Source organism: Drosophila santomea, chromosome 3L, assembly GCF_016746245.2.
Source record: "Drosophila santomea strain STO CAGO 1482 chromosome 3L, Prin_Dsan_1.1, whole genome shotgun sequence".
In the NCBI taxonomy this organism is placed as follows: domain Eukaryota; kingdom Metazoa; phylum Arthropoda; class Insecta; order Diptera; family Drosophilidae; genus Drosophila; species Drosophila santomea.
This window is the reverse complement of record NC_053018.2, coordinates 2,409,732-2,435,438: the sequence shown is the minus strand read 5'-3', so window position 1 is coordinate 2,435,438 and position 25,707 is coordinate 2,409,732. Positions and strand designations below refer to the sequence as shown.

Sequence of the window (25,707 nt, the reverse complement as noted above, 5' to 3'; positions counted from 1 at the left end):
ATCCTCTTTTGTTTATTATTTTTGTTCAATGTGTGGAAATTGTTTGCATGCCCAGCTGCTGCTGTTGTTATTGTTATTGTTATTATTGTTCTTTTGATTTTGATTCGATCAGTTACATGCGGTTGACCAAAATTTCAATTAATTTTGCCTGCAAGATTGATGAGCTTTGGCGCCCAAAGGTAGTGAAAGGTAGTTTCATTGCCCAGGGAAAATGCCCATGGAAAATTGAAGCCATGACAAAGAGAAGTGTGTATGGCAAGTTCATGTCATGTATGCCTTTTCTTGGGCCATTGACTTTGGCCGAACTTTGTATGCAAATCATCTCCAACATTAGGCGCATCATTTTCACGTCTCCCAGGCAACATTGCTTCGTTATCAAAGTCGCAGGCAGCCTGGTATTTTGCATAATTTTTGTTTGTGTGGCACGGCATTGCACTTGGAGTTGTGCTGCAGTTGCAGTTGCAGTGCTAATTAAATCCACTCGATTTTCCGTTCCGAATTGCGGAGGTAGCTCAAAATTACAGCAAACATTTATGCTTTGACAACTGTTGAAGTGGTACACTGAAAAATATGTATTTACACACAAGGGTAACTATTTTTAATAATGCATTTAATTAGTAAGATGGGGCTAATAAATATTAATGTAATTTGTATGCTCTAAGCTAATAACATTGGAAATATGTCAGCTTAGTTGTAACCCTAAAAATCAGAATTTAGTTGCATTTCCTCTTGTTTTTCAAAGTATTGTATGAAAATATTCCATTCAACGTCGAATGTAATTCCAAAAAAGTATGCGGAATATTAACAATGGAATATTTTTCTTGTGTAGAGCTGGTTTTTCTTTGCATTTCCATGCACGTGCTCCTAGTTTCCTCCCGCAACTCAACTGCTACCGCCCAAAAAAGAAAAACTCCACTATTATTTGCATTTTTCCATAAGCAAAACATTGGGAAAAAAAAGTGGAAAAAAAGTTTTGCACTCTGTTATGCTTTTGCAGTTTTCGCTTTGTTTGTGCTTTTGCTTCAGCTGCAGCTTCAGTTTTGTTTTGGCATCGTCGTTTGTTTGTTTGTTTGTTTTGGCTTTTGGCTGAGACTCGCTCTTGGCCCAAACGGTGAATATACCCGTACCGTTAGCGATTTGCCATATATACTCGATGGCTAACCCAAATAAGATGAACCAGCCAACAAGCCCAACCCACTGCAGTTTCCGAAAGCCCAACCAAATATATATATATATGTGTTTTTGTGCTGTGTCAGCGCCGAAACTTCATTTGATTCATCTGATTCATCGGATTCATCTGTCGGAGTGTCCAGTTGGAATTATGCGAGTTATGAATCACCACGAGTCAACTAACGAGTGTCCTGAAGCCCTGGCATATCGAATGGGGATTTTTTTTGGTTTCAGTGATTTCGCCAACGACTTTACTGCTTAGATTAATTGAATTTCACGCTTTGATTTTGCGATTTTTGCCCGAGCCGCAGAGCCATGCTGCATAAATCTTTCAAAAGGTGTATAAATTATTTCCTCACACGCACCAAACGACCGGCGCCCGAAATTTTCTTTTCTTCGCACTTTTATAAGCCTATGTATGTATATGTATTTGGTTCGGTTTGTTTGTTTGTTTGGCGCCTGGCAACACGGCGTATGCGTAACACGGATTTTTGCCCCGTGATTTTTGGCCAAATTCTGCTATACCAGACCACGCTGCCCTATGAAATATTTACGCGATTGCATCCGATTCAAGTCGATTTATTTGGGCTTAACAACTTCCGACTTGCGTATGGGGAATTTATGGCCCTTTGGTTCATTAATTATTTGAGCCAAGTGGAATACCGCTGATGGTTCGGATCAAATCCAGAGGGCTTAAATTTTGGCCAAAAAGTTTATTTATTTATTTATTTATCTGCAAAGATGCAGGCAACTGACATTTCCTTATGCGAGCCGCTTAAAATAACAGAAAGCAGTGCGAATTCAGATTCAATTTCCATTCCAGAATAACCCATTTCCGGGCCATATCGAAATCATGTTAATCATCATTTCGCTCATCGCGCGTTACGGTCTCTCGGAAAATTTAAAATATGAACACGATGTTCATCATTCATTTTCCACGATGGGAAATTATTTTTATTTTCGGAATGAATATAGCTACGCTCGAGGTAAAATTAATTATTATTTACAAAATAATATTAATTAAGGCGAAGGTGAAGCGCATATGTTCCACTTTTCCACCGACACAATCCAAGGAAAATCGGGTCGAAAATAAATCGAAAGAAAAGCAAAATACTGGCGAATACGGGGCACATAAAAATATTAAAAAACAAATAAAATGGAGACGGCCACACATGCCAGTGGTCCACGTGCTACGAAAGTGTGTGTGCATGTGTGTGTTTGTGCCTTGGATTTTCCTCAGTTTTCCTTTCGCTTCGTGTTGTGTTTACCCATTTTCCATGTGTACGCAAAATTATGAATGCCGTTTCAGACAGGGCGTATACGCAATATAGTCCCATCCACCCGCTGTTCTTGCCATTCTGTTTATCTGCGAAGGCAGACCTCGTTTTGTGTTTTAGAAGCACTGGAAACATGAGGACAGAAACTCCGCTCCTGGTGCCTCGTCATATATCAATTTCAATTATCTGGCATTTCCGTTGAGGCCTTGGGCATTTGAAAAGCATTTCTCCTATATATAAATTATATTGGCAGCGACAAAAGGGACGACGGCCCGAAAAGGATTATGCGGCCTGCCATTTAACTTGGGTCCTGTTCGTCCTGGTTGTCCTGTTCGTCCTGGTTGTCCTGGTTGTCCTGTTCGTCCTGGTTGTGCTGGTCTCGGTCCTGGCTTTTATCAGCCGCAACTGACACCAGCAGGCCCTCCGAGGAGGGCGTGAAAAATGAGTCATAAAATGCAAATAAAACTCGAGAGTCCCCTTCGCACCAGAAGTTTGCCGTTTTATGTGCTTTCTTAAAGAGTTCTTTTCATTGATTTCAGAGATTTTTTTTGGTTTGCATTTCCGTTCTCGTGTTTGCTTAACCTTTTGCGTAAAGTTCAATTTGCTCGTTAATAACTTGATAAACATTTGTGCTAACGCTGGATTTTCCTCCACTGGCATTGCGCCATTTGCCAATTTGGTTCAGGTTTACATGAGATAATTAACACGCCTCACCGCAGCCCGGATTTTATGGCCAGCACATTCGCAGCTCATCTGCGGAAAATGGCACGGCATCATCGTATGGCATCGTCAACAAATGGCTGGTTTGCATCCAGTTTGCAATCCCGATCCCGATTCCACGATTCCGATCCCCTGCACTGAATTTTTGATTATTCCTGTGGTGGCAAAACGCATTTGCTGGTTACCTATAACATCCACATAATGCAAACAAACAAGCTGTCGCCGTTGATATTGAACTTTATGCATACGGTGTAAATTTTTAATGGCATTCTCGCTTCTGTCTGCGCTGCATCGATTTGCGGCTGCGATCCAATAACAAAATTCAATATTTTCAGTTACTTAAAAGTGCTATAAAAATAATAAAGTCCATTGGCGGAAAATGTAATATTCCTTGTGGCCCAACAAAATGGCATTGGCTTATCATATTCAGTGCAAATTATCGGCTAAATGCTTTTATGGCTTGATTCCGGCAACCATCTAAAAGGATATTCATCGATGTTCATGAGCGAGTGTGAGTGTGCGGAAATGGTTTCCATTTGCTGGATTCAACGACTGACTGGGGGATTCATTTGAATTCGATGGGGTGTGGGGCCAAGTCGTGATACCTCTCCAATTTTTGTTCCTGTTTTTTTTGTTCTGCTTTAGCCAATTCCTCTTCCAATTCTGTTTGATTATTACAGATTCATTCCGCTCATTTCTGAGCTGATTGCTTGGCTGAGCTAATCGATTTTTCTTGTTTCTCCCCTTGCAACCATTCTGCCTTTGGGTTACTCCACTTTGGCTTAGCATCAGTGCCCGTAGATAGGGACACCATTGGCCACCTACTTGAGCTTCTTTGGGCCATAATTCTGTGGCTGTATTCGCGTTTAATGTGTGTCAAGTGCCACATTAATGCTGGTCGTCAAGGATTAAGTGGCCATTACTTGTCCGGACTTGCGGACTTTGGTTGGCTTATCTAGGGTGTCGCTTGCCAGCTCATTGATGATGATTCATTGGTCAATCGACGTCGCTGATCAGTGGGCCATGAATGCTGCACATGCTCTACTCCACTCAGCTCATTTATTATCTATTACACAATTTTCTGTTGCAAATTGGCTTGAATTTCGCAATTACACCTGGCGCAGCTGGGGCAAACAAGTTCCAATGACTGCCAATGAGTCAGGCAGGCTCTTGCAGCCGCCGTCGAGGAAAATGCTTTCTCACCCACTCCAAACAAGGCAGCCAGCCATCAGCCATCCCTGTTTCTGGCCAAAATTGGTAGCACACGCAAATGTGCAAACTTTTGGCCCGGCCAGCGATGTTGTGGGTGCCTAGCGAAGCGCTCAATGGCGGAAGTTGCAACGCCAGCTGCCGTGGCACGCTCTTTCTTTCCTAGCGTTTTCTAAACCAGGCCCATAACCCCCGAACACCGACCCTTTCCCAGGCCGCTGACAGCTGTTTGCTGTTTTCTGTTTGCTGTTTACTGTTTGCTGGCCAACTGGGCTTGGCCGTGGCCCAAACAAAGCAAATGAAGCAGCACAATCGAATGCGGGCTGGGTTCAATATTATGATGCCCACTACTCTGTGCAACAAAGGGTATGTTCGATTAGCCATGAGCTACTTCCCTTTGACATAATTTATCAGAGTCCAATATCTCGGCTCGATCTCATCACTAATTAAGTTCATTTGGCATATAATGTAGGAATATAATGTAAATTACATTATATATAATACGAACTAGTAGCAGGGTATAACAAATTCGAGACTCGCTTGTCTCACCTCTGCCATCTTTGTTTTTCGGTAATGACAAGCGATCTCTGATCATTTTCTGCCAATTTTCCCATTCGACCAGAAGCAAATCGCGAAAAGGGTTTCAGCAGAGACTCGTTAACTGCAGCCGCTCACGTTTCATTCATTCTTGCAAAAAACAAAAAACAAAAAAAAGATGGAAAATTATCTGTGCCGCTGCATCAAAAGCACCGGGAGCTGGTAGCTTCTCTTCTGCCAGCCTAATCAGTGACAACCAGCAAGAGCTGCAGTCATTGGAAAAACTGCAATTGAATTCATTTCGCTCTGCGATCTTTCACAGTTTTCCCTGGGCCTCGGCTTTGGCTTTTCCTTATCTCAGCGACTGTCGACGGTTCCTGCTACTGCTACTGCAGCAGATACAGATACAGATACAGCTACAGCTACAGCTACTGCTACTGCGCTTGCCTTTGCTGTCGTTTTGCTGTCAAGTGCAATTATGTGCCACCATTCACAGCGACCTTTGACATTGCCGCCATAGACTCACAAAGAGACTGGCGTCATGGGGCAGATATGGAAGATGGAAGATTGAGGAGGATGAAGTGCAGCGGTGGAGCATGGCGGACTCAAATGGAAGGGCACCGCTCAATGGCTTTTTTGTGGCAAGCCAGTCAACTGCTTAAATCAACTTTATGGCCAATAATTAGCTTTGAGGGATCTGCAATTGTGTTTGGGCTCTTGCACCAGATTTGGGCCAAAGTAAAAGTCAATAAAGTTTTTTTTGCATCAACAGTCGAGTTTGAACATATATGGTCTTGAAATATAAATACATTTTTAAATTATTTGCTATTACTTAAGTTTTTTATTTCTGCCCAAGAACTGTTAATAATATATATATATATATTCTTGTTCTTGAATTTTGTTCATGGTTGTAAAATTAATTTGTGCCAACAAGAACACGATTTTAAAATACATTGAGAGATACGTTGAGATAATTGTTTCGCGGAACTGCCTTTGTGTTTATTTAAAACATATTCAAAAGGGCAATGAACAAAAATCGACCACTTCGTAACAACACTTCTATTCAGTTTGAAAATATATACATTTTTCAATGTATTCCTGTACATTCTTGTTGGAAAATTAATTGTGTACCCTGGATGGAAATGTTCAACTGAGTGCGTGGGCGTAGCCTTAACCTTCGGAATGGACACTTCAGATGGAAAAGGAAATTGGGGAAGCTGGCTTGGCTTTAACATTAATGCTGGAAATGCCTGCCAAAGATGCTTGCTGTCAATTATTTAGGCATTCATTAAACACTTTGGCAGCTCGTGCTGCTGTGGTCGATCGATCCGATTGACATTTTTGCGGCAGAACGTTGGTCAGGGGCTTTTACCTGGCCAGCTGGACCACACCACCCCCTCCAGCATCCAACGGCGTTTGTCCGACTGGCTTTTCAATTAAATTTATTTGGCCCCATTGTGCGAGCCGACTCTACGTGAGTCTTGGCCAAATGGCAACTAATTTGCATTTGCAGCCAAGAAGGGGGCCGCATGCGAAGTTAAAAGTTATTGGGCAATAAATAACGCTCTGCCAAATTCTAAACAAACATTTCTTCGACACGATGTCGACCGTGTTGGGATACTGTGAAAGTTTTCCACTTGATGCTGAATCCAGCGGCAATCCAGCCCAACTTTTGCCTCCCCCTTTTCGGTGGGTGGAAATTAGCATACAAGTTTTTGCCGGTTTGGTGGCGGAGGGTGCAGCACTTTTGGCATTTTTAGCTCTTGCCGCCTTTCAATCGTAAAATGTAAGAAATTTTGTACACACACACACATGTGGGACCATAAATGGACCAATTTTCAATGCGCCTTCCGCCTTTTGTTCCGCCTTTTCCTAAAACCAAAAACCATCGCTGTTTTTCGCCACCCAAAAATCATCTTGCGGAACAATCAACGTTTAGTGGGTGAAAAGGGGGGTTTTTTAGAGGGTGCGGCGCCAAATTGCTTAATTGAAAGCCAAGCCAAATTAATAATTGCCCGCGATTGGCGCCTAATTGTTGCAAATAGGAAAAGGCGTGCGACCCACACCGCGTATACGCAATGTTTGTGTATTCTTCAACGCGCCGCTCTTTTGACCTTTTCAGCGAGCGGAGCGCGCGTGCTGAAAGCTTTTTCAATTAGCCAACAATTCATTTGCATTCTGGGCGAAAATTATTTCCCACAAAATACTTTAAAAGATTTCGCCGCCTCGCCTTTTTTTAAATAGGTTTTTCAGTTCAGAGTAAGATTAGTTTGGATCTTTATTGGGTATCGATTGAAAATCTGTTTTAAAAGGTATGTTTCGTGTAGCTTGTAATCTTATTGGCATGCTTAAGACTAAGCAATTATATTAATAGAGTATCATTAAAGTATTTATAAAGTTCCCAGAAATTTTATTATTTAAAAAAGGTTCGCAAATTAATTTGGCACTAATTTATTGCCCTTAATACCAATTTGGGGACTCTGTTGATCTTTAAGAACTCGGTTGGCCTACTGGTTATACTCCCAAATGCGAATGCGAACTAGAGCGGAATCAGCTTATTTGCAAGTTTATAGGGCGTAAAGAAAATGTATCCTGCGTTGTCCTGGCGTAAAGAAAATGTATCCTGCCTTGTCCTGGGTGCGCTCAATTAAATTTGCGTTTTGCCAGAACTTGGTCGCTGGGCTTTTCTTTGAATTTTAATTAAAATACATTTTGTCAGCTGTCGCTTAAAGTTGTGAACTTTTTTGGGGGCCGTAAGCCGCCTCATAATTGGCTGGTAATGTGGGTGGCCAAGTGGGTGGCTCTTTGGATGGATGAGTTGGGCACTTGAGTGGGATTATGCAAACAGCAGAGTGAACCAGGACAACAGAACAGCAGCCACTAACCCACTCCTGACCGTGACAAATGGTAGGGGATTCCCTTGTCCTTGTCCTTGTCTAGGGTAAATTAAAATTGTGACTTTGGCACTTGTTGGCATACGAAAACAGTGCCTCTCATTTTTAATGAGCTAACCAAAAGCCCCGGGGCTAAGGAGTACTTTTCCTGGCCTCCGGTTCTCCGGTTCTCCGATGTCCCTGGGTCTGCGGGCATCTGGGCAACTGGGTATCTGGGTTTCTAGTTATCTGGCAGCTGGGATCTTGGCCAGCTCTTTTTTGCGCCCACGGCCAACAGTCGAGTGCGTTTGTCAGCCAAACTGGCTTGCCTTTTGTTATTAGTTTGTCAAGCTGTCGCTTTGGTCTATTGTGCGTGGGTGGTGCACTTTGCCATGCCGATTATCTTTGTTTTATTTGTCTGTGCCACTGGCACTTTCTCCTTTCTCCTTCTCCTTTATTTTCCCCTTTCCAAATAATCAAGGGATCCCCATCCTCTGCTCTCTGGGGGAACCAACAGATTGTCCTGGCATTTGCCGAAAATAAAAGGACAGCTGTTCCGCATCCATTTCGGCTTCTTTACACACCTCCTTGGCGCCTATATGTATTTCTCTGTGGGCCTTTTAATTATTCAAATTTATTTGTCGGCACAATGTGTGCGTTTTTGCCCAGTCCTTGACATATTAATAGAAGACAATCAGGATGCGAAGTGGGCGTGAGGGCGTTGCAGCTGCTGCCTTTAATGAAACCACAGTGAAAGTTTTTAATGAGTCTCGATTCATTGCACGACGCAGGACCATGTCTAACACACACAAGGACTTGATGCACTGGAAAAAACGTGTGTACCCTAACAAGCTTGTAATGAATATGGCTTTTCAAAAGGAGAAGGTGCTCAAGGCCAGAGGTTTTCTATTGCCATCTTTTTTGGAGCTGACTCAAAGTTGAGATATTTTCTTGCGATTCAGGGACACAAATGTTTATTCATAGCCACATTATCTCCCTGTGCACGCCTTCAATCAGCTGCGTATTTCCTTATTAATTAAGTTTGCTTAACCCAGCATCCCCGCACCAATCCAGTCCCAACGATTGGCAATCCCAGTCCCAGGCCACTTTCGCTGCGGCCAGGACTTTGCCTCTGATCTTTGCCAAGGCAAATAAGGAATAAGGAAAAAATCGAGCAGCAATCCTTCTTGAAGTCACCCACCTTGGCGCCTAGAAGAAGTTTTCCCCGGGAACCTTTGGCAAACTTTGCACGTGCTTTTAATTGCTTTCGCTCGGTCTGCTCTTCACGTTATCTGTGCCTGGCCTGCGGCGAAGGTTTCCCTTTGATTAAAATTACTTTTGATTAGTTAAATGAGTGCGGTACTCGGAATCGGAGAAGTATCCAAGTATACAAGAATGCTTGGCAGAAGTGGATGGTAGAAAATGTGTCGATAATTCAACTGCAGCCTATAAAAATGCCAGTCACACTCCACAATTTCTCAGGATTTTGCGCCAAATCCATTGCAACCGATTTCTTCCGTTGCCTTGGAATGTGTCCAAAGTCCTTACGACGGCTCCTTGAAAGCGTGTCAAGTGCAATGCAGTGGAGCCCAGGGGCCAAAGACTACATTGGTCGAGTGGAACATTTGTCTGCCACATGCTTGACATCCAGCGGAAGTGGTGGCCACATATTGCCCGGCCAGTGCGCTGCATAGATTCTGAACTGTGCTTTAATGTGCCCCCAAATGAAATGAAATATTTAAGATATATATATGCACATCTACAAAGATGAATAACATTATAAACAAATGACACCTACATATCGGATGGGCGGGGATTGCGTGTCAGCAGTCGCTCAATGACAGCCGAGAAACATAAATAAAAACTGGGAACTAAATCATATTTTTTGGCACTGCCACAAAAATCTTTGAAATTCGTTGATAAAATTAAAGCGCTCGCCACTAAATCCTTGGACAACGGAGCGTATGCGTACTGTTTGAAAAGCCATAAAAATGTGACGACAGAGATTGCGTATCGGCCACCTGGACACAGTTCATAAAATTCACAGCGAAATTAAGCGCGAAAAATGTTGCTGAAAACGATGACACAGAAGAGCACTAACATTTTGAATTTAAGCCGAATAAATTGAGTTTATTTCACTTGTTTGCTGCATATACAATTTTTTTTTATACTGCCATCTCTTTGCGCTCCATTTATCTTCGGCAAATTCAATTTACAAACTGCCCCGACAACCATTATCTAATTAAGAGCTCCATCTTTCGGATCTATGTCCCATTTCATTGGACTCCGTTTCGGGCGTTTTTCTATTTTCCAAACGACATTTCCCCCAGCAATTAAGATAAATGTCAGTTTTGGTGCAAAATGTTAAGCAACATTTTAATCAATTTTGTCAATTAAAATGAATGGACAGACATTTGGAAATGTTTGCAGCCCCGGCAAAAGGGACTGTGAACCACTGTGAAGCAGACAACCAACGCTTTTTCGGTAGGACGACAAAAATTTAATTAAAAAATTGGCAAAGTGAGGCATTCGTCGACGAGCTCTCAAACAATTTAGCTCATGTAACAGAACAATCGAATTAGCAAGGAACTGTGATGCAGCAGCAAAAGTTTCAGCCATTTGGATCGTGAATCATGGCATTCCGTCGAGGTATGTCTTATAAATTATTAATGAGTATTAGTAAACAATCGAATGAATTGTGAATGCACAATGCCGGCATTCGGAAACTAAATCGAAAATAAATAGCGCGTCGACAGGTATTAATAGAAAATCGTTCCGTACACCTTGACATTGGCTTTTCTCACGAACAACTGGCGAAACAATTGTTGCAATGTCCTTATGGGGGAATTCAAGTTGCGTGAGGTGGCTGAAAAAAACTGGCCCCCAATCCAAAATCCAAATTGCTTTTAACTTTTTGCCATTTTGCCTTTCAGCTGCGAAAGTCGGGCGAAGTTTACTGGCTTTTTTCGTTGCCAGAGCTCACAAATTGCTATATAATGTGCGTGTCCTCGTTTCGAGTTCGTTTCGTTTCTTTGCCATTTTTCTCGCGATTTTCTCCCGGTGAAAAGTATCATTAACAGATCGCTACAGGGAGGCGGATATCGCGACTACATTTTCTTTCTTTTTATATTTGGCTTTTCACCGAACTTTGCCTAATGTTTTCCCATTTTCCCGTTTCGGGTGACCACACCCTTTTTGCGCCCCAACTTCATTACTTCTATGTTGCGTGTCATGCGGCATTGTCCCCAAAAAATAGTAATATATTATTCGCTTTAATATTTCTTTTACGACTCGAAACATTTCCGCCGACGGCCACACGTTGGGCATATTGATTTTTGTCTCCCTTTTCATATTAGTTAAATTAAAGTTGAATGGGCGACTGGCAACTGAAGTGGAAATTTTTTAGTTGGCACCAGCATTTTTCCCCCGAAAACTTTCCCGCTGAAAAACGCTTTTCTTCACACCATTGAGCCCAAAAATTTGTTGGAAAATTGAACTGCGCCCCAAAGAGTTGCCTTCAACTGTCGGCAGCTGTCAAATTTGAGAAAAAGCTGCACATTCGTCTTGCAACTTCTGTCTTTGGGAGTGGATATATGTTCGGGCCATTTGTCATAGATTTTTCGGTTCGCCTCGTTGACTTTCTTTCATTTTCCTTTTTTTTTTTCTTAGCTGCCGCATGAAGTGCAAAGCCAAAATTAATTGCCAGGCTGGGATTGTATGGCAAATTGCATTCCATTGTTGGCTAGCTGTTGGAATGCATACTCGTATATCGCTCATACGCACCGTCATCCAGCAACGGCTGCCACTTAACATATTCAAACGGGCAATGGGGTGTTCATATTACGCTAACAAGCACGTGTCCTGGCCCCTTGGGGGAATGTGTGCTAGCCGACGTGTTTGTTGGCAATCTGTACCTGGCACAAAAGTGGATGCCAAGAGGATCTAAGCTGCATTGTCTGGCCTGCATAAATTGACTTTAACATGCATTTATGCGCTCCAAAGCCCGGCTGACTCGGCGAACTCGGCTGGCTGGATTGGCTCGGCTTTTCCGGGCTCCTCGTAGCATTTTCCTGGCATTTTTGTTGCCCCAGTTAGCCTTGGTAATTATATTTGCTCTGCTCTAATGGGAAAGCCTCTGTGCCTGATGCACCACAGATGCTATTGTTCTAGTTAGCCAATTGACGCTTCTGACTCGGAACAATAATGAAACTGGATCCGAATTGCTGCTATGTGTGTGCTATCATTTAGGCATCGTTGCTGAAATTAGTTTTACACTCGATTCCAGGCTGGCACAGAAGAAAAACACTGAAATGCAAGCAGCAATTGATATAGAGTGTTGTTGGTTTTACACACAAAAATAAATAAATAATTTAACACTGGTTATATATTTTATATTATATAAACAAATTTATTAAAAGGTCTTAGGAATCAAGAATCAGCTAAAGTAATGGCAAATGCAAAATGCAATATTTTTCTTTGTGTTAGCTGCTCTAGAATTAATTATAATTGCGGTCCAGTTTAGCTTAGCTATCTGAAATGGCATGAAATTACTTCATAGCAGATTCTTCTCTCGCACGGCGGATGCAGTCATTTAGGCTGATCCGCCGATTGCCAGACGTGGAAATGTGGAAACGTGGAGGCCAGGTTTCTGGATTTCACTCGCTCGCAGGCGACACAAAGTGAAATGCTCGATGGAAATGGTGATGGAGCTGAAGCTGGAGTTGGAGTTGGAGGCGAAACAGAAAGCGAACATGGGACACTCGGTCATCAAATCAAAGCTCAGCTGCAGCGTCGATTTGGCCATGGATTGAATGGCCTGGGAGTGGGCTAAAGTCAGTCGCTTGCAGGTAGTAGAAAAAGCCAAGATGCACGCACATTGGACATGGCCATGTTGCAGGCTAAAGCCAACATTTGGCGCTGGCTTTGAAGCTTTTTACCAGCCTCCAACTGCGACTGCGTCCAGCTATTTCTGGATGTCTGTCTATTCCGACTGTGTTTGTATACACCGGGAAAAAAGACTGCACATCACAGTATGCCAAGTACCATGCTTGCTATGTATTATTTGAAGTACTTTATCGCTCAGTGTAGCTCTCTAGCTGGCTGCATGTTTGCCTGTTCTGGAACATCAATGGCAATTGACCAGGTCTTGCCATCGCCTTTGCCTGTTTTTGCTGGCTGCCTTGGCTACTTTTTCATTAAGCAGTCGCGGCCAACACACCCGTCGTTTCTCCACCGACTTGCTGGCCATTGGGATTGCTGAAATTTATTGCAATGCCAATGCGATTTTGACCATATACGTGCGACGAGGATTTGCAATTTTGACGCTTTAAAATGGCTAGCAGGACCAAGGAGCAGATGATTTCGAGAAACATGAAACCAATAATGTACCAACTAATTTGCATTTTGTAAGCAGTGTTTTTTGGTTGAGCTAACCACTAACTGGTAAGCGGTAACCCAATTAGGAGGAGTTCATTAACCCCACAGTAGCTGTGTTTAAGCCCTGGCAACCCAGCAGGTGGCCAAACAGAAACCAAAACAGCTCCACCACCGCCGCCCCCCCAGATGGCTAAAAAACCAACCCCAAAAAGCCACACAATTTATTTCAAAGGCCACCGCAAGTAAGCAACCACCCAGCCATCCAAACACCCAATTTCCCCGTCACATCTGGCCAATAATAAGGTTGTTCAATAAAATGTGTGACCGGCCAGAGTAAATCCATCGAAATCGAGATGGGAATAATTGGAGGCGCCAGGCGTTTAAGTCCGTTTAGCACTTGTTTGTGAAATTTACACCCGCCGAATAAAAGGCGGAGGAGAGAAACGCAAATAATAATAACATGGTTAAATTGTTGTATAAAAAATTAGCGGTCAGCATACACGCACAGAGGGGGCAGGGGATCAAAAAAGAAACGGGGAGATGAGGGAGCACATAACGCTGATTGAATTATTAAAGCTGCTAATTAAACGCTTCCGCTCGTTTAGCCGCTGTGACGCATTACTCATACGCCCCGTACTCTTTGCCCATTTCGCGTCCACTTGTGCGTTTGTGTGAGGCACGCAATTTATTTATTTTCATTTCTGTTTGCGCTTTGGCTTTATGTTCATCCCACAGAGCTGGTGCTCCTCCTCTTTGGAGATCTATTAAAAGTATCCCAATTTTTAACCTGTTTGCGGCTTGAAATAATACAACATTCTATAATATTAAATAATAATATTAAATGTGATTTAAGCCGCACTGCGGCTTTGCGCAAAAATAAATAATAATTGAAATGAATTAAATCAAAATAAATTTAACAGTGTGGCAGTTGAAACTTCATTTATATTAGACTTATTACGAAAATTGAGGTTAATGATTAATATTATATTTCTGGTATTTCTTCGTATACTCGAACATCGGTAATTATAGGTGTCGTTTGTGCTACTCCTAATGTTGGTATCGAAATAATCGCCTTGTGCTAAATTGGTTACAAAATAAATTCGAGGGGGATGGAGCCGAGGCCTTTATTGTTCTCATTCTTTTTCTGGCTTTCATTACTTTGGTCCATTGTTTGCCTAAGTACTTCCAATTGATTTTCTGCTTTGTTATTATTGTTCCACTTGTGTACGCTTTGTCGCCCTCAGTACCCACTCGTACCCGCAATTGTTTATGGCCAAGTCGAAGAGGGTGGCTGTTGGTAAGTCGGGTGGGTCCTGTGCACCGTGTTCACTGTCCAAATGGTAACTCGTTTATTGATTTTACCTTTGACTGGGAAACTTTGCCGCCACCGTGGTCCCTGCTCTAGAATACTGTGAATACTGAAGCGAAAGTTTGGGAGGAAACTTTGCGGAGATGTTATTCCAGCTGAAGTATGCCAAAAACCGGGGCACATATAAATCAAGAAGATGGAGATGCCTTGTAGCTCAGCACGATACGCTTGTCTAATCTCGACTCATTGGAATTGCAATTACATGTGGAGAACAAGGCATGTCCACTGTCTGTATTGCATGTCCATGTCGGTTGCCCCGATATTCCCCGACTATGCTCGAACAAAACATTTCACTTACCCGCAACACCCACATATATCCGGAGGGATCGGGGTCAGATGGATCCCGACATGGTTGCCTCATCATAATATAAATACTCTCGCCTCGTGATGCATTTCTTGCATGCTGGTGTGGTGTGGTGTGGCAGCTGCATTTGCATAATGCATTCCGTTTCGATTCGCTTTGTTTGAAAAGAACCCAAATATCTGTGGGATACTACACTACACACAGTATAGATATATGGGTCACCGCTGGACAGCAGCCAACAGAAACTTTTACTTTTCCATAGGGCCGATATAAACTGAACCAAAGCGAACCAAAGTGAACCGAACTGAACTGAACTGAACTATGGGGCCAATAAAACTTGATACTCCACAATTGAGCGAGGGGAGTTAATGAAGTGAGTCGAAAGTCGTAACAAAGAACAAACAAAGAATGCAACTGAAGACCCCCCTACTCATATTTTTTTTATTATCTCCACTCAGATAATAGTTTATCGTTTTCCCTGTCGTTTCTTTGCTTTTCCATTTCTTTCGCATCGTTTATTATTAGCTTAGAGTTTTATGTCTACGGAGTGCGAAGTGCACGAAACAGAAAGCATAATTTGTATCTTTTTTTCCACCGGAAACTGACTATTACCTGGGCTAGTCATTGATGGATTAGGTGAGTAATGCCTAGATATCCAATCGCACTTTCTGGCTGGGACCAAAAGCCGGCTTATGCAAATGCAGGCCCACAGAAAGCAAGTCTTTGGTTTTTTATTAGCCGTCTGATGGTGAGACTCACATGCAGGTTGATGGCCAAACGAAGAGAATAAATTGGAAGAACACTCTGCACAGAGATAAGGTTTAGGTGAAAAATTGACTATTTAAGAAAGTTAAATGGTGGCAAGAACTAGCATAACATTCAAAAACATTTTACATTGATTTTTGAACAGCTCTTAAGGTAAATAAGAAAGATATATTATATCTAGACCTAAAGTTACTTTTACGAGATAATTTATACTTCGGTATGAATGATACTTCGTATGAACAAATTTTAAATGTGCTGTTGCAGCTTAAGAAAAACTATCCCTTACTATCAGTTTTAAACAGTCACATTTTTCGCAGTGCACTTTTTTGCTCATTTCATTTGCACCTACCGAGCATCTTCTTCATTCCGGTGTTTTTAGCACCGTGGAAATTCAGATGTTGATTTAACTTGCACTTAACTTGTTGCCGCGAGTGTTGGCTAAAAGAAAGCATTTCACTTCACGCCACTTAGGCAGCCTGACTTTGCACTTTAGTTTCGAGTAGCTGATAAAGGGGGGCACACTTCCATTTCCAACATTTGCAGTATTTCCAACTGCAACCCCAAATCCCACGACATGATTTATTCGACCAGACAAACTCATTTGTTTGCAGTTTGCATTCGAGCTGCGCATTTTCCCGCCGGCTTAACGGCCAGCAAATTATCATAGTTGAGATATAATAGGGATGGGCGTGCTATTGGCCAAACGATTTGCATTTTGGCCAACTGCAATTTGGAGATGAGTGGAGCAGAAGACTTGCTTGCTCGTTTTCGACCAACCTTTGATTCGGTTTGAGCCAAGTTGGCCTGCGGCCTGGGCCACTTACAACTCGTCAAATAATTGTTTTAAATTAAGCACAAGCCAAATGCCCAAAGTTATGCATAACAAAAAAACCAGAAAGACAGCTCAAAGTTTTGGCCGCCATCTCATTAAGTTGGCTCCTGGCTGGATGATGCTAATGAAATGGCCTGAAACGAGGATGATGGGTGGTTGGTTTGGGTTGCCTTTGCTTGTTGGTTATTGGGCGGGAAACCCAAAAGGAAGTTAAGTTGCGCAACGGAACGAGAAGGGACAGGAATGAAGACAGGATGGCCGAGACAGCAGAAAACTAAAACCCGAGATGAAAGCAAAACAAAAGCCAGGAGGAAGTACAATACAACCAAGAGTTGCTGATTATCTGCGGTGGTTTTCACTGGGAGTTGGGCGGTGCAGAAGCTGCAGAAGGTGGCAATGGAATTAACATTATTAGCGAAAATTCTTGGGGCTGCTTTCCCACTTTTTCCTCGCAGTTTCAGGTTTAACTTCGCCCTGTTGAGCTTGTTTTTAAATGTTTTACCCAAGCTTTTCTTTAAGACTGTGTCTTGTACTCGGGCAGTAAAAAAGGATTTTGCAGTACATTCCTCTTTTTTTGGGCAATTACTTCATAATTTTCTTTACTCTATGCAATTTAGGGAGATTAAACTTTAGCTAAGTACTTTATTTTAAAATACCATTCCTTGCTGCACTTAAATAACTGAAAATGCCAAGCTATTCAGTCAAGGCCAAGGCAGACTTTATTTAGCCTGCACTCAAAATGAACAACATTCATCAAAGAAATTCCACTACACACATGCTTTTTAGCCATGCCGCATCGATAAACAAATGAAGACATCCAATTCTCAATCAACAATTTTAAAACGAATTTCCAATGAAGAGTTCCCAAAGTGGCCAATTAAATGTTTCAATAAACAGCCTCAATTTACTACTTATACGATACCATACGACTTGATCTATTTTCATTGGGGCTTCAACATATCATCTCGCTTTTAAATGTTGCGTTCTTTTTTCCTAATTAATTTTTAAATTTCCTACACATGTCGAATTAGTGGCCAAAGAGATTCGGGGAAAGAGCAAGAGCTTTTCCGCAGTTTTCTCACATTTTCATCTCAAATTTTTCCCCTTTCTACCATTTGCTCGTGTGCCCTGAAAACTATGCAATGTTTTTTTGCACATCAACACTAGTGTAAAGCAAATGTTAAACATGCAGCTGTGTAAGTGAATATGTGCAAGGGGTTACTGAAATGTTCTTTTCACATTTCATAATTTATTACTATACATTAAAAATTCCGCCCACAACGAGGTGTTAGTTGCGAAAGCTTTTAATGGCATTGAATGCCCAAAAGTATGCTTAATACATTTGAAAATCAGAGAAATGTAAGGTAAAGTGTAAAGTAAATGTATTGTTGGTATTATGGAGATTATCTTCAGGGTATTTGTGATAATACTTAATAAGATTTGCACTTATTTCAAGCAAAATGAAATGATTCACATTTTAAGTGAAATTTTATGTTTAAGCTCTGTTTTCGTATCCATCGAAACATAATACCCTTTTAGTGGAATAGCATTAAAACAAGAAGAAAACAATTGTTGATACCCTGCAGCATTGCGACACAAAATGATGCGTCAGGGTCAGGGGACGTGTGTACACATAAATGTTTTTTTTTTTACATTTCCATTTCCATTCCCTTTCTTTTTTTGTAAATAAACCAAGAAAAATTATGTTTTCAACGCGGCTGCCCGTCGTAGCGGGCAAAGCTGTGCAAACAAATGTTTCGCATTGTTGAAAGGCAAATCCAAAAGAGCAAAAGGGGCAATGGAAGCCGAACATGAAAGCTGGTCCGGCCTGAAGCGCCATTAGCCATGGCCGAAACGCTGGCGGAAGGCTGAAAGGCAAGCCAAAAACCAAATCCTTTTTCAGAGTTTTTCACATTTTTTATGTAGCGCCAAGGGGCTTTCTTTTATTCATTTTTCGCATATTTTTTTTTGCCGGCCAACTAAGCTGTTCTAATCTGTTTGTCGTTGGCCATCGGCTGAACGTGGTCCCAACCCATTTGAAACACATCTAATTTTTTTTTTTGTTGCGCCCCCCCTTTAAATCTCCTAATTCAACATTCAATTTCTTGATGATCTTAGTCGGGATTTATGGGCTGTCTCTAAGCGCAGCTTAATTGCTTTTTGCCTGGACAAATGGCAGGTAATATCTCAGGACACCTTGAGCATTTCGACTGTTTCGTACTGACGTCACGCGGAGAGGGCCAACAAACGTGGCCAGCTTTTGACTTTTCACTTGTCTTTCACCCGAACGATCAAGTGTAAATAAACAAATGTATGAAAATAGAACTGGAAGTGGGGAAAATCGATTTCAATGCTCGCAATTAATGGAAGGTAAAAACGCCATAGAAAGTGGGAGAAAAACGTGAGTTGTTTTATAAAACTCATAATCAAAACAGAGTCTACGACATTCACCAATAAACGTAATGCGGGTCATAAACCTTTGAAACCTTAAATTGTATACACAGAAAGAATGTCTTAAACAACCATTTGCTTATTAAGAAAACCAAACAATTATTTGTTATAGTCATAAATGGGTAATAAACACGAGTATCCTTAAATAAACAAGTTTATGTAAATTTGTTAAAGCAATTCTTCTTCAAAAGGTCTGAAAACCAAAATACGGAAACTTTATGAAGACCTAAAACCTTTGAAAATGAAATCAACAAACACTATGCAATTTTTGGCGGTGGAAACAGTTAAAATGAATCCATATCTTTTGCTGTTTACAAAGGTAAAGTTATGGCTTTAAATAAAGTATGAACTCGGCTGCGAGCAAAGGCGCCTAGTCCCACGCAAAGATGTATAAAAGTTTACTACTTTGGAGGACGAAAGGGTCCACTCTTGGCCGGGGTTTTAATCAAAGTAAATGAATTTAAACGAAGCGACGAACAAAGTCCAGCGGCTATTTGCATAGAGCCGTCGCACTGGAATGGGTTTTAAGTGAAAAAAAGGATGAAAAAAAGGAAATGAAGATGTGGGGTGAGAAGTAATAGGAAAAGCTAGGCAAAAGAGTAAGCGAAACGCTTTTCCGAGTCTGAAGTTGGTTTTCTTTATTTTATTTGCGCGGGGATTTGTCTAGCTGGAGAGGATAAGCGCTCTGTGTATCCTAGATCCTTTGTGTTTGCATGAATTTAATGCAATCCAAATATTTGTGGGCGAGAGTGAGAGTTTCGTTTCTGCCTTTTTTCGCTTTTTTCCCATTTTTCGCTTTTTTCCCCATACCATTTTGCTTGTTTTCTGCTCCATCTTCGGCTGCTTTCCGCTTTGTAAATGGCTTTTTATGGGCTTACTGCCGGATGGCTTTTGTGGGGAATTTAAAGCTTCGTTTCATAACCCTTTGAATGGTAATGGCATGCAAATATCTATTTATATGTCCTGACACTCTTAGATATATAAACTTCAGCTAGCGAGTATTTTAAAAATATTCTTCAACATCTGCATAATCATAAGTGTATTCGGGAGAAGTAAACATTCGCCATTCTGACTAATGAACTGCCTTCCAGACTTTTAGGGCACATGGCATTCATCAGGACGTAGGTGGAAATCAATTAGCACTGGCATTACCTCTGTTGGTGTTTCCATAATAATTTTCTCAATTAATGTGCAGAGATCTATTTTCTGCCGAATATCAAAATTTGACTTCAGCTATTTTTGGATTAGTCCGAAAAAATATGGATTCGGCACACGCCATATCCCCAATATCCACAAACCAGCACATTAATCATCCAGCAAATTAGCATTCGCAGAAATACATCGCAATGTGGCGCAAAAACTTTCGATTTGTTTACCATAACTTGACATAGATCATAGAGGATAGACATATGCTGGCTGCCATAAATAGAAACACCCTATTCTCGTGAAACATTCCAAAAGTTATCTGCATAAGGACATTCGGCGAGGCGAAAGGCTTTGCCAACGAAAAAATGAACCCTCTTCACTACATATTTATTTTTATTGTTCGGATGAGTGTGGAGTGTGTATACATATATATGCATATATATATCTGATGGAATGGGAGGCGTTGGGGGCGTGACTGCTATCTCATGCACATTTTGTCACTGTCAGTCGACGATGGCATCATCAGCGTCTCTTTCACTCTACTGGCCGATTGTGGTTGTTGTCATGTCATTTCGCATTTAAATTGTTGTTGTCACTGTAATAAAATTCGCAGATCTAGGTCCATATCTACGCATTTGTTATCCTTGAGCTGCATTCGCCGTTAAACAAATACCCGAGAACGCAAACAAGACAAAAATTGTGCATTAAAATTGCAATTTTTATTTTCAAACAATTGCTGTCACCGCAGTTTGCATTCAGTTTTGGCCATAAATTTGCACAAATCCACCAAGTTTATGCACATATGGTTGAGTGACAGCGAAATGCAAAACGTTGTATATAAGTTTAGCAATTGATGGATCGTAGCCCATGTAGAACTTGGCAAAGGGCAGATTGTCGCTTAAATTTAGAAAATTAAACCAACTAAAAATAGGAATGCAGCTTACTGTGTCGAGGCTGTTGGCAACAGAATCGCTTGCGGTTACTATACGTAAATTATTTTATATATTTTGGGGAACTCTAAGAGCTTTACAATTTAATTAATTAACTTGTTTCATTTAAAGCCTGTCACTTTGGCTGTTGCACAAACTTGAAAACCCTTTGTGACCATTTTGTTTGAGCATTCAACAATAACCAATATCGTTTATTTCCATTGCAGTTCGTTGGCTGGGAAGAGGTGCCACGACCGAACACTCGAGCCGAGATTGTTCAGGCCATGCGACGCATAAGGGTGAGTATTACGCATACGCCGCATGGAACGCAAATGAATTTGAAAGCGTGGTGTGCGAGCGTAGGATATTCGCATCTCCGGCTGCCAATTAAAGAAACTTTTTATCCGGGCTAAAGGCGGTTTTAAAGATCTTGAATTTTTCCAGCTCGCAGTCCCCGAAAAACAGGCCACACTTTGAATTTGCTAGCGCCACACACTTTGATTACAGTTACGCATATACATATGGCCAAAAGGCAAAGAGGAAGCTCTGGCTGGAAGAGAAAAACCATTCTAGTAGCATTAAAAGTAACGAGGCTTGTTTATTCTTTCCCTTTTCCATCGCTCCAAGAAGTCGTGCGTGTCCTGGCTTAAACCAAGTTAGCCGGGTTTTCCCTTTTTTTTTTTTTTTGGAGGAGCGGGGGGTTTGTGTGAGTATGTAGGTTATTGTGTATTAGCCCTGTCTGTCAGGAGATGGGAGTGGGGTAGTGGTGCGGGGAAGACGTGGTAAATTTGGCGCTTGTTATTGTCATGTCTTTGCCATTAGCCAAGCCGTCACAGGCAGTCAAATGTTAATTGAAAATTCTGGAAAAACGTGGCCCCTTCTTCGCAGAAAACTTACACAGACACATATTCTTTATTTTTACCCAACAGTACGAGTGCAAAGTGCAGAATCTGAAGAAGCGAAAGGTCACCATCCACATATCGGTAAATGGCGTACGCGTTGTGCTCAAAAAGCGTCGTCGGAAAGTAAGTCAATGTCGGCCTAACTGTATATGTTCTATATAACTTAACTAACTTGTTGTTTAGAAAAAGAACTGGACCAACGACCCCGAGGACATCGAGTTGCTCAATCATCCCATCTATAGAATATTCTACGTGTCCCACGACAGCAGCGATCTCAAGATATTCAGCTACATAGCGCGCGATGCCAGCACGGATACGTTCAAGTGTTCCGTCTTCAAAAGTCACAAAAAGGTGAGTTTCCAGTTTCGAATGTTTGCATTTAGCTTTTCCTTTTACTTCGCCCAATGAAATGTTTATGACCGCAAGTCGCATAATTCGCGGTCTACATGTGACTTACTTGACATTACCATTCGCACTGCATACCGCATCGCCACCCATGGAATCTCTAAAAATAGGAAAACCTAGTCTTGTGCAAACTGTCTAGGGGTATGCAGCTTTTTGGCTAGTATCCAGCGTTGGAAAACCGAAACGAAAACAACTAGCAAATAAACAAAAAAATATGCACGCTATAAAGAGCGAAGTGCAGTTTATTAGATGTGCTAAAATTGCGTCCTATTTGATCTAGTTTTCATTAATTGGTAGTGACTAAAAGTGGGTGGAAAAATACTGGGAATCCGAATTTTTGCGAAGCAGCCTAATTAAATTGTTTTTTTTTTAAATATTCAAAATATAGCACATAATGTGTAAATAAACTTGGCGCTAATAAATAACAAAATACATGCATACGTTTGAAAGCTTGTGCACTGAAATTTACTTTTGAAAATTTCCATTCTTACTTAATTGAAAATGTGCTAGTAAATTAAATTTTACACTTAAATTTTACATTTCAGTTTGCTTATTACTATTTGTTTCACTTTCGCCATCACTTCTCCCATTCGGTTTCTGTTTATCGAACCAATGATTCCATGGTTATTTTTCATTGTCAATATTGCCGAGTCTAGACCAATTTTTCATTGGCCATTACAGCGCACTGGGATCCAAACAAGACCGGCGAAAAGTAAGTCGCAACTGTCCATCAGTCTGCTGGCCAGTCGGCACATCCATTTCCGTGTTATATGGCTGTGGGCAGTGGATCGCCAGAGATTCGCCCATTTGCGCGACGACATCGCTCCCCCATTAAGCTATTGCCGAGATTTGCCAAATAAATAAATCAGATTTTACTTTGTGGTGGCCTGGGGGAAATGCATTTGCTTTGATTTCGTTTCGAATGCGGTCTTTTGATTAATTCCAAGTCAGAAGTGTACCAAATTTATTAGTAGAGAGCTCGAGAGCACGCAAAAAAGAATCGTCTGGCCTTCAACTTCAGTCGGTAGACAATGTCAAGTTGGCATTTCTATTTTTTCCTTTCTAATTAACAAGCGGACTTCTGCGGAAAAAATTCCAATACATCAGAAGGCGAAAGCGAAGTCGCAATGTATTTTTGGTTTCTCAAAATGTCTGACAAGTGACATACAAGTGAAATTAAGGCCAGAGGTAGAAGGGTAGTAAGCACATACAGCACAATACAGCGGCATTATTATCCATACGACGACTGCACGTGTTGAAAATCGCGCATACGCCGTGTGCGTCAGAGGAAGCTTCGTTGCACCTGGGGCAGGCATGGGATACACAGGTATCACCCAAGCATTTGGTTGTACAAGTTGCAACCAAGTGCAACGCAGTTTGGAAGCTGAACGAACACAAACTCGGCCAGACGATGCGATAAAAGGTATATGATTAATGGCTAAGCTGGAGCCAAAACGGAAAATGGCCGAAAGAAGTGAAGATCCCGCATTGTTTACTTCCGCGAAACACAAGGCAATGGCGTCACAGCGGTGTCTGCAATCACGCATACGCCTAGTTGGACCGGCCTCAGGGGGTTTCGCTGATCGGTTCGCAATATGGCTTCGTTGGAACGGCAAAGAAAAACCAAAACAAACGCAGCGTGTAGCCACGTAGATGCGGAGCTGAGCCAACGGCAAACAGCTGAGCAGAAAAGCTTCGCGGAAAAAGCTTTTCCATTTAGCCGGCTACAAGACGATCTATACCTACATATATCGATCGGCGATCTCCTCTCCCATTTCGGTCTTTGTCCAGTGCGTTGTAGACGGCGCCCCTTTGCAGACGTGCGGCGATTCACAAAACGTTTGATCACCGACAAAATATACCAAATTATGCAATAAGTGCGTGAGTGTTCGTGCAGTGAAGCGTGCTAAAAATTATAACGATAATAATAATACGAAATGAAAATAAACTAAATAAAATTTATAAGAATATTTCTGCCGCATGCAAATAAACATCCCCCCTTCAAGAAATGAAACTCAACATCGCCTGATGATAATCAAATTAATAAATTCTGGCAATGTCACAGAATTAAGGAAAATATTTAAACGCACCCATAGATCATCATTCCCAGTGGGGCGAGAAATGGAATGTTTCGAAATGTGAAAGGAAATAATCGTTCTCAGGAATCAAGTCACAAAAGTGTTTTGTCATGCCATTTTCCGATTTTCTGATTTTCTCTGCCATTTCGACTGCTGACGCCATTAAATGCTTGTGGCCAGGAAAAAGCACAAACATAATACTTTTAAACAATGCTAAGGATTGAATAATGAGCCACAAGAGCGGAAAATTGACTGGAAAATTAATTGGCATAGGAAAGCCGCAACACAAGCCACTCGAAAATAGTTTGCAAAGTGCGGAAAGTAACACGATTTTAGTACGAGGCTAGCACTTTGTGAACGAATTATGTTTATATGTTTTTCTTGAGTACATTCATAAAATTCATTCAATCCTGGCCAAACTTAGCTCAGTGACGTACACCTTTTGAAAACTCACTGTTTATGCATATTAGTTGTTAATGAGCTACTCGCACTGCAGGTAGTCCGCGGAAATTAGGGGGCTGGTATAAATAAATCGAATTATGGTCAATAACTCGAACGCACACGTGATATTATGGCAGAAATATTTACGATTCTTTGCGCTGCACAGCTTATTTACTTATATCTATATTTCGTATTAGTACAATAAACAAGCCAAAGCTAATTTGACAGCTGAAAATTTTCAAATAAACACGAAATATAAATGGAATTTTCATAAACATAACTTTGTTCTCAAGTTTTGTTTCAAATAGTTCATAGAAACTGGGGAAATCATTTTAATTTACCTGTTGTCTGTTGGATTTGGCAAAGCCGTTGGCCCGGGGAAAACCACAACGTGCCTTATTAATTCTGCTTGCCTTTTTCCCATTTTCATATTCCCAAAAATGGCTGCCCCCATCGACATTCAATTCGCTTTTCTTTGTTTTGTTTCGCTTCGCTTTGCTTCGTTTGGTTTTTTTTTTTGCATTTTTAAAGCCAAAATAGATCCATTATTTTAATAGCATACTTTAAAGTATTTCTAAAATCGAACAACGAGGAGTGGAAAAGACGCAGGTTGTGCGGTGTGCAGGTGTTTCTCGCTTTGTTCGAGAGACGAATTATAAATACTTAAGTTTATATGTTTTGGGGTATTTTCGTTTCGTTTATACTCGTCGGTGTGTTAGCCGAATTTTCAAGTGCCGCAGCCTCTGCATGACTAATGAGTACTTCATTAGCACAGGGGCAGTAGCAACATGTCCACCCATCTGGACCACGTGACAATGTGCAGAATTTACGAGCTGCAGTTTTCCCTGTGGTAAACTGTGGTCTACTGTGGTCCACTGTGGTCAACTGCAGCTGCGGAAGTGGCTTCTGTGGTTGCCTCCGGG

At 41.4% G+C, this 25,707-nt stretch overlaps 1 protein-coding gene across 6 annotated transcripts in view; it reads left to right on the top strand.

Annotated features, from left to right (window-relative positions):
• LOC120448692 (capon-like protein) overlaps positions 1-25,707 on the top strand; it is a 44,972-nt gene that overhangs the window by 7,548 nt on the left and 11,717 nt on the right. For 2 of the 6 annotated variants that reach the window (XM_039630848.2, XM_039630845.2), the window contains exons 3-5: positions 21,186-21,257; positions 21,888-21,983; positions 22,044-22,211. In XM_039630848.2, the coding sequence (XP_039486782.1) occupies positions 21,186-21,257; positions 21,888-21,983; positions 22,044-22,211 (336 nt within the window). Of the gene's footprint in view, positions 1-15,408; positions 15,472-21,185; positions 21,258-21,887; positions 21,984-22,043; positions 22,212-24,053; positions 24,147-25,707 lie in introns of those variants that run through there. The other 4 variants (XM_039630846.2, XM_039630847.2, XM_039630842.1 and 1 more) reach the window with 4 other exon arrangements.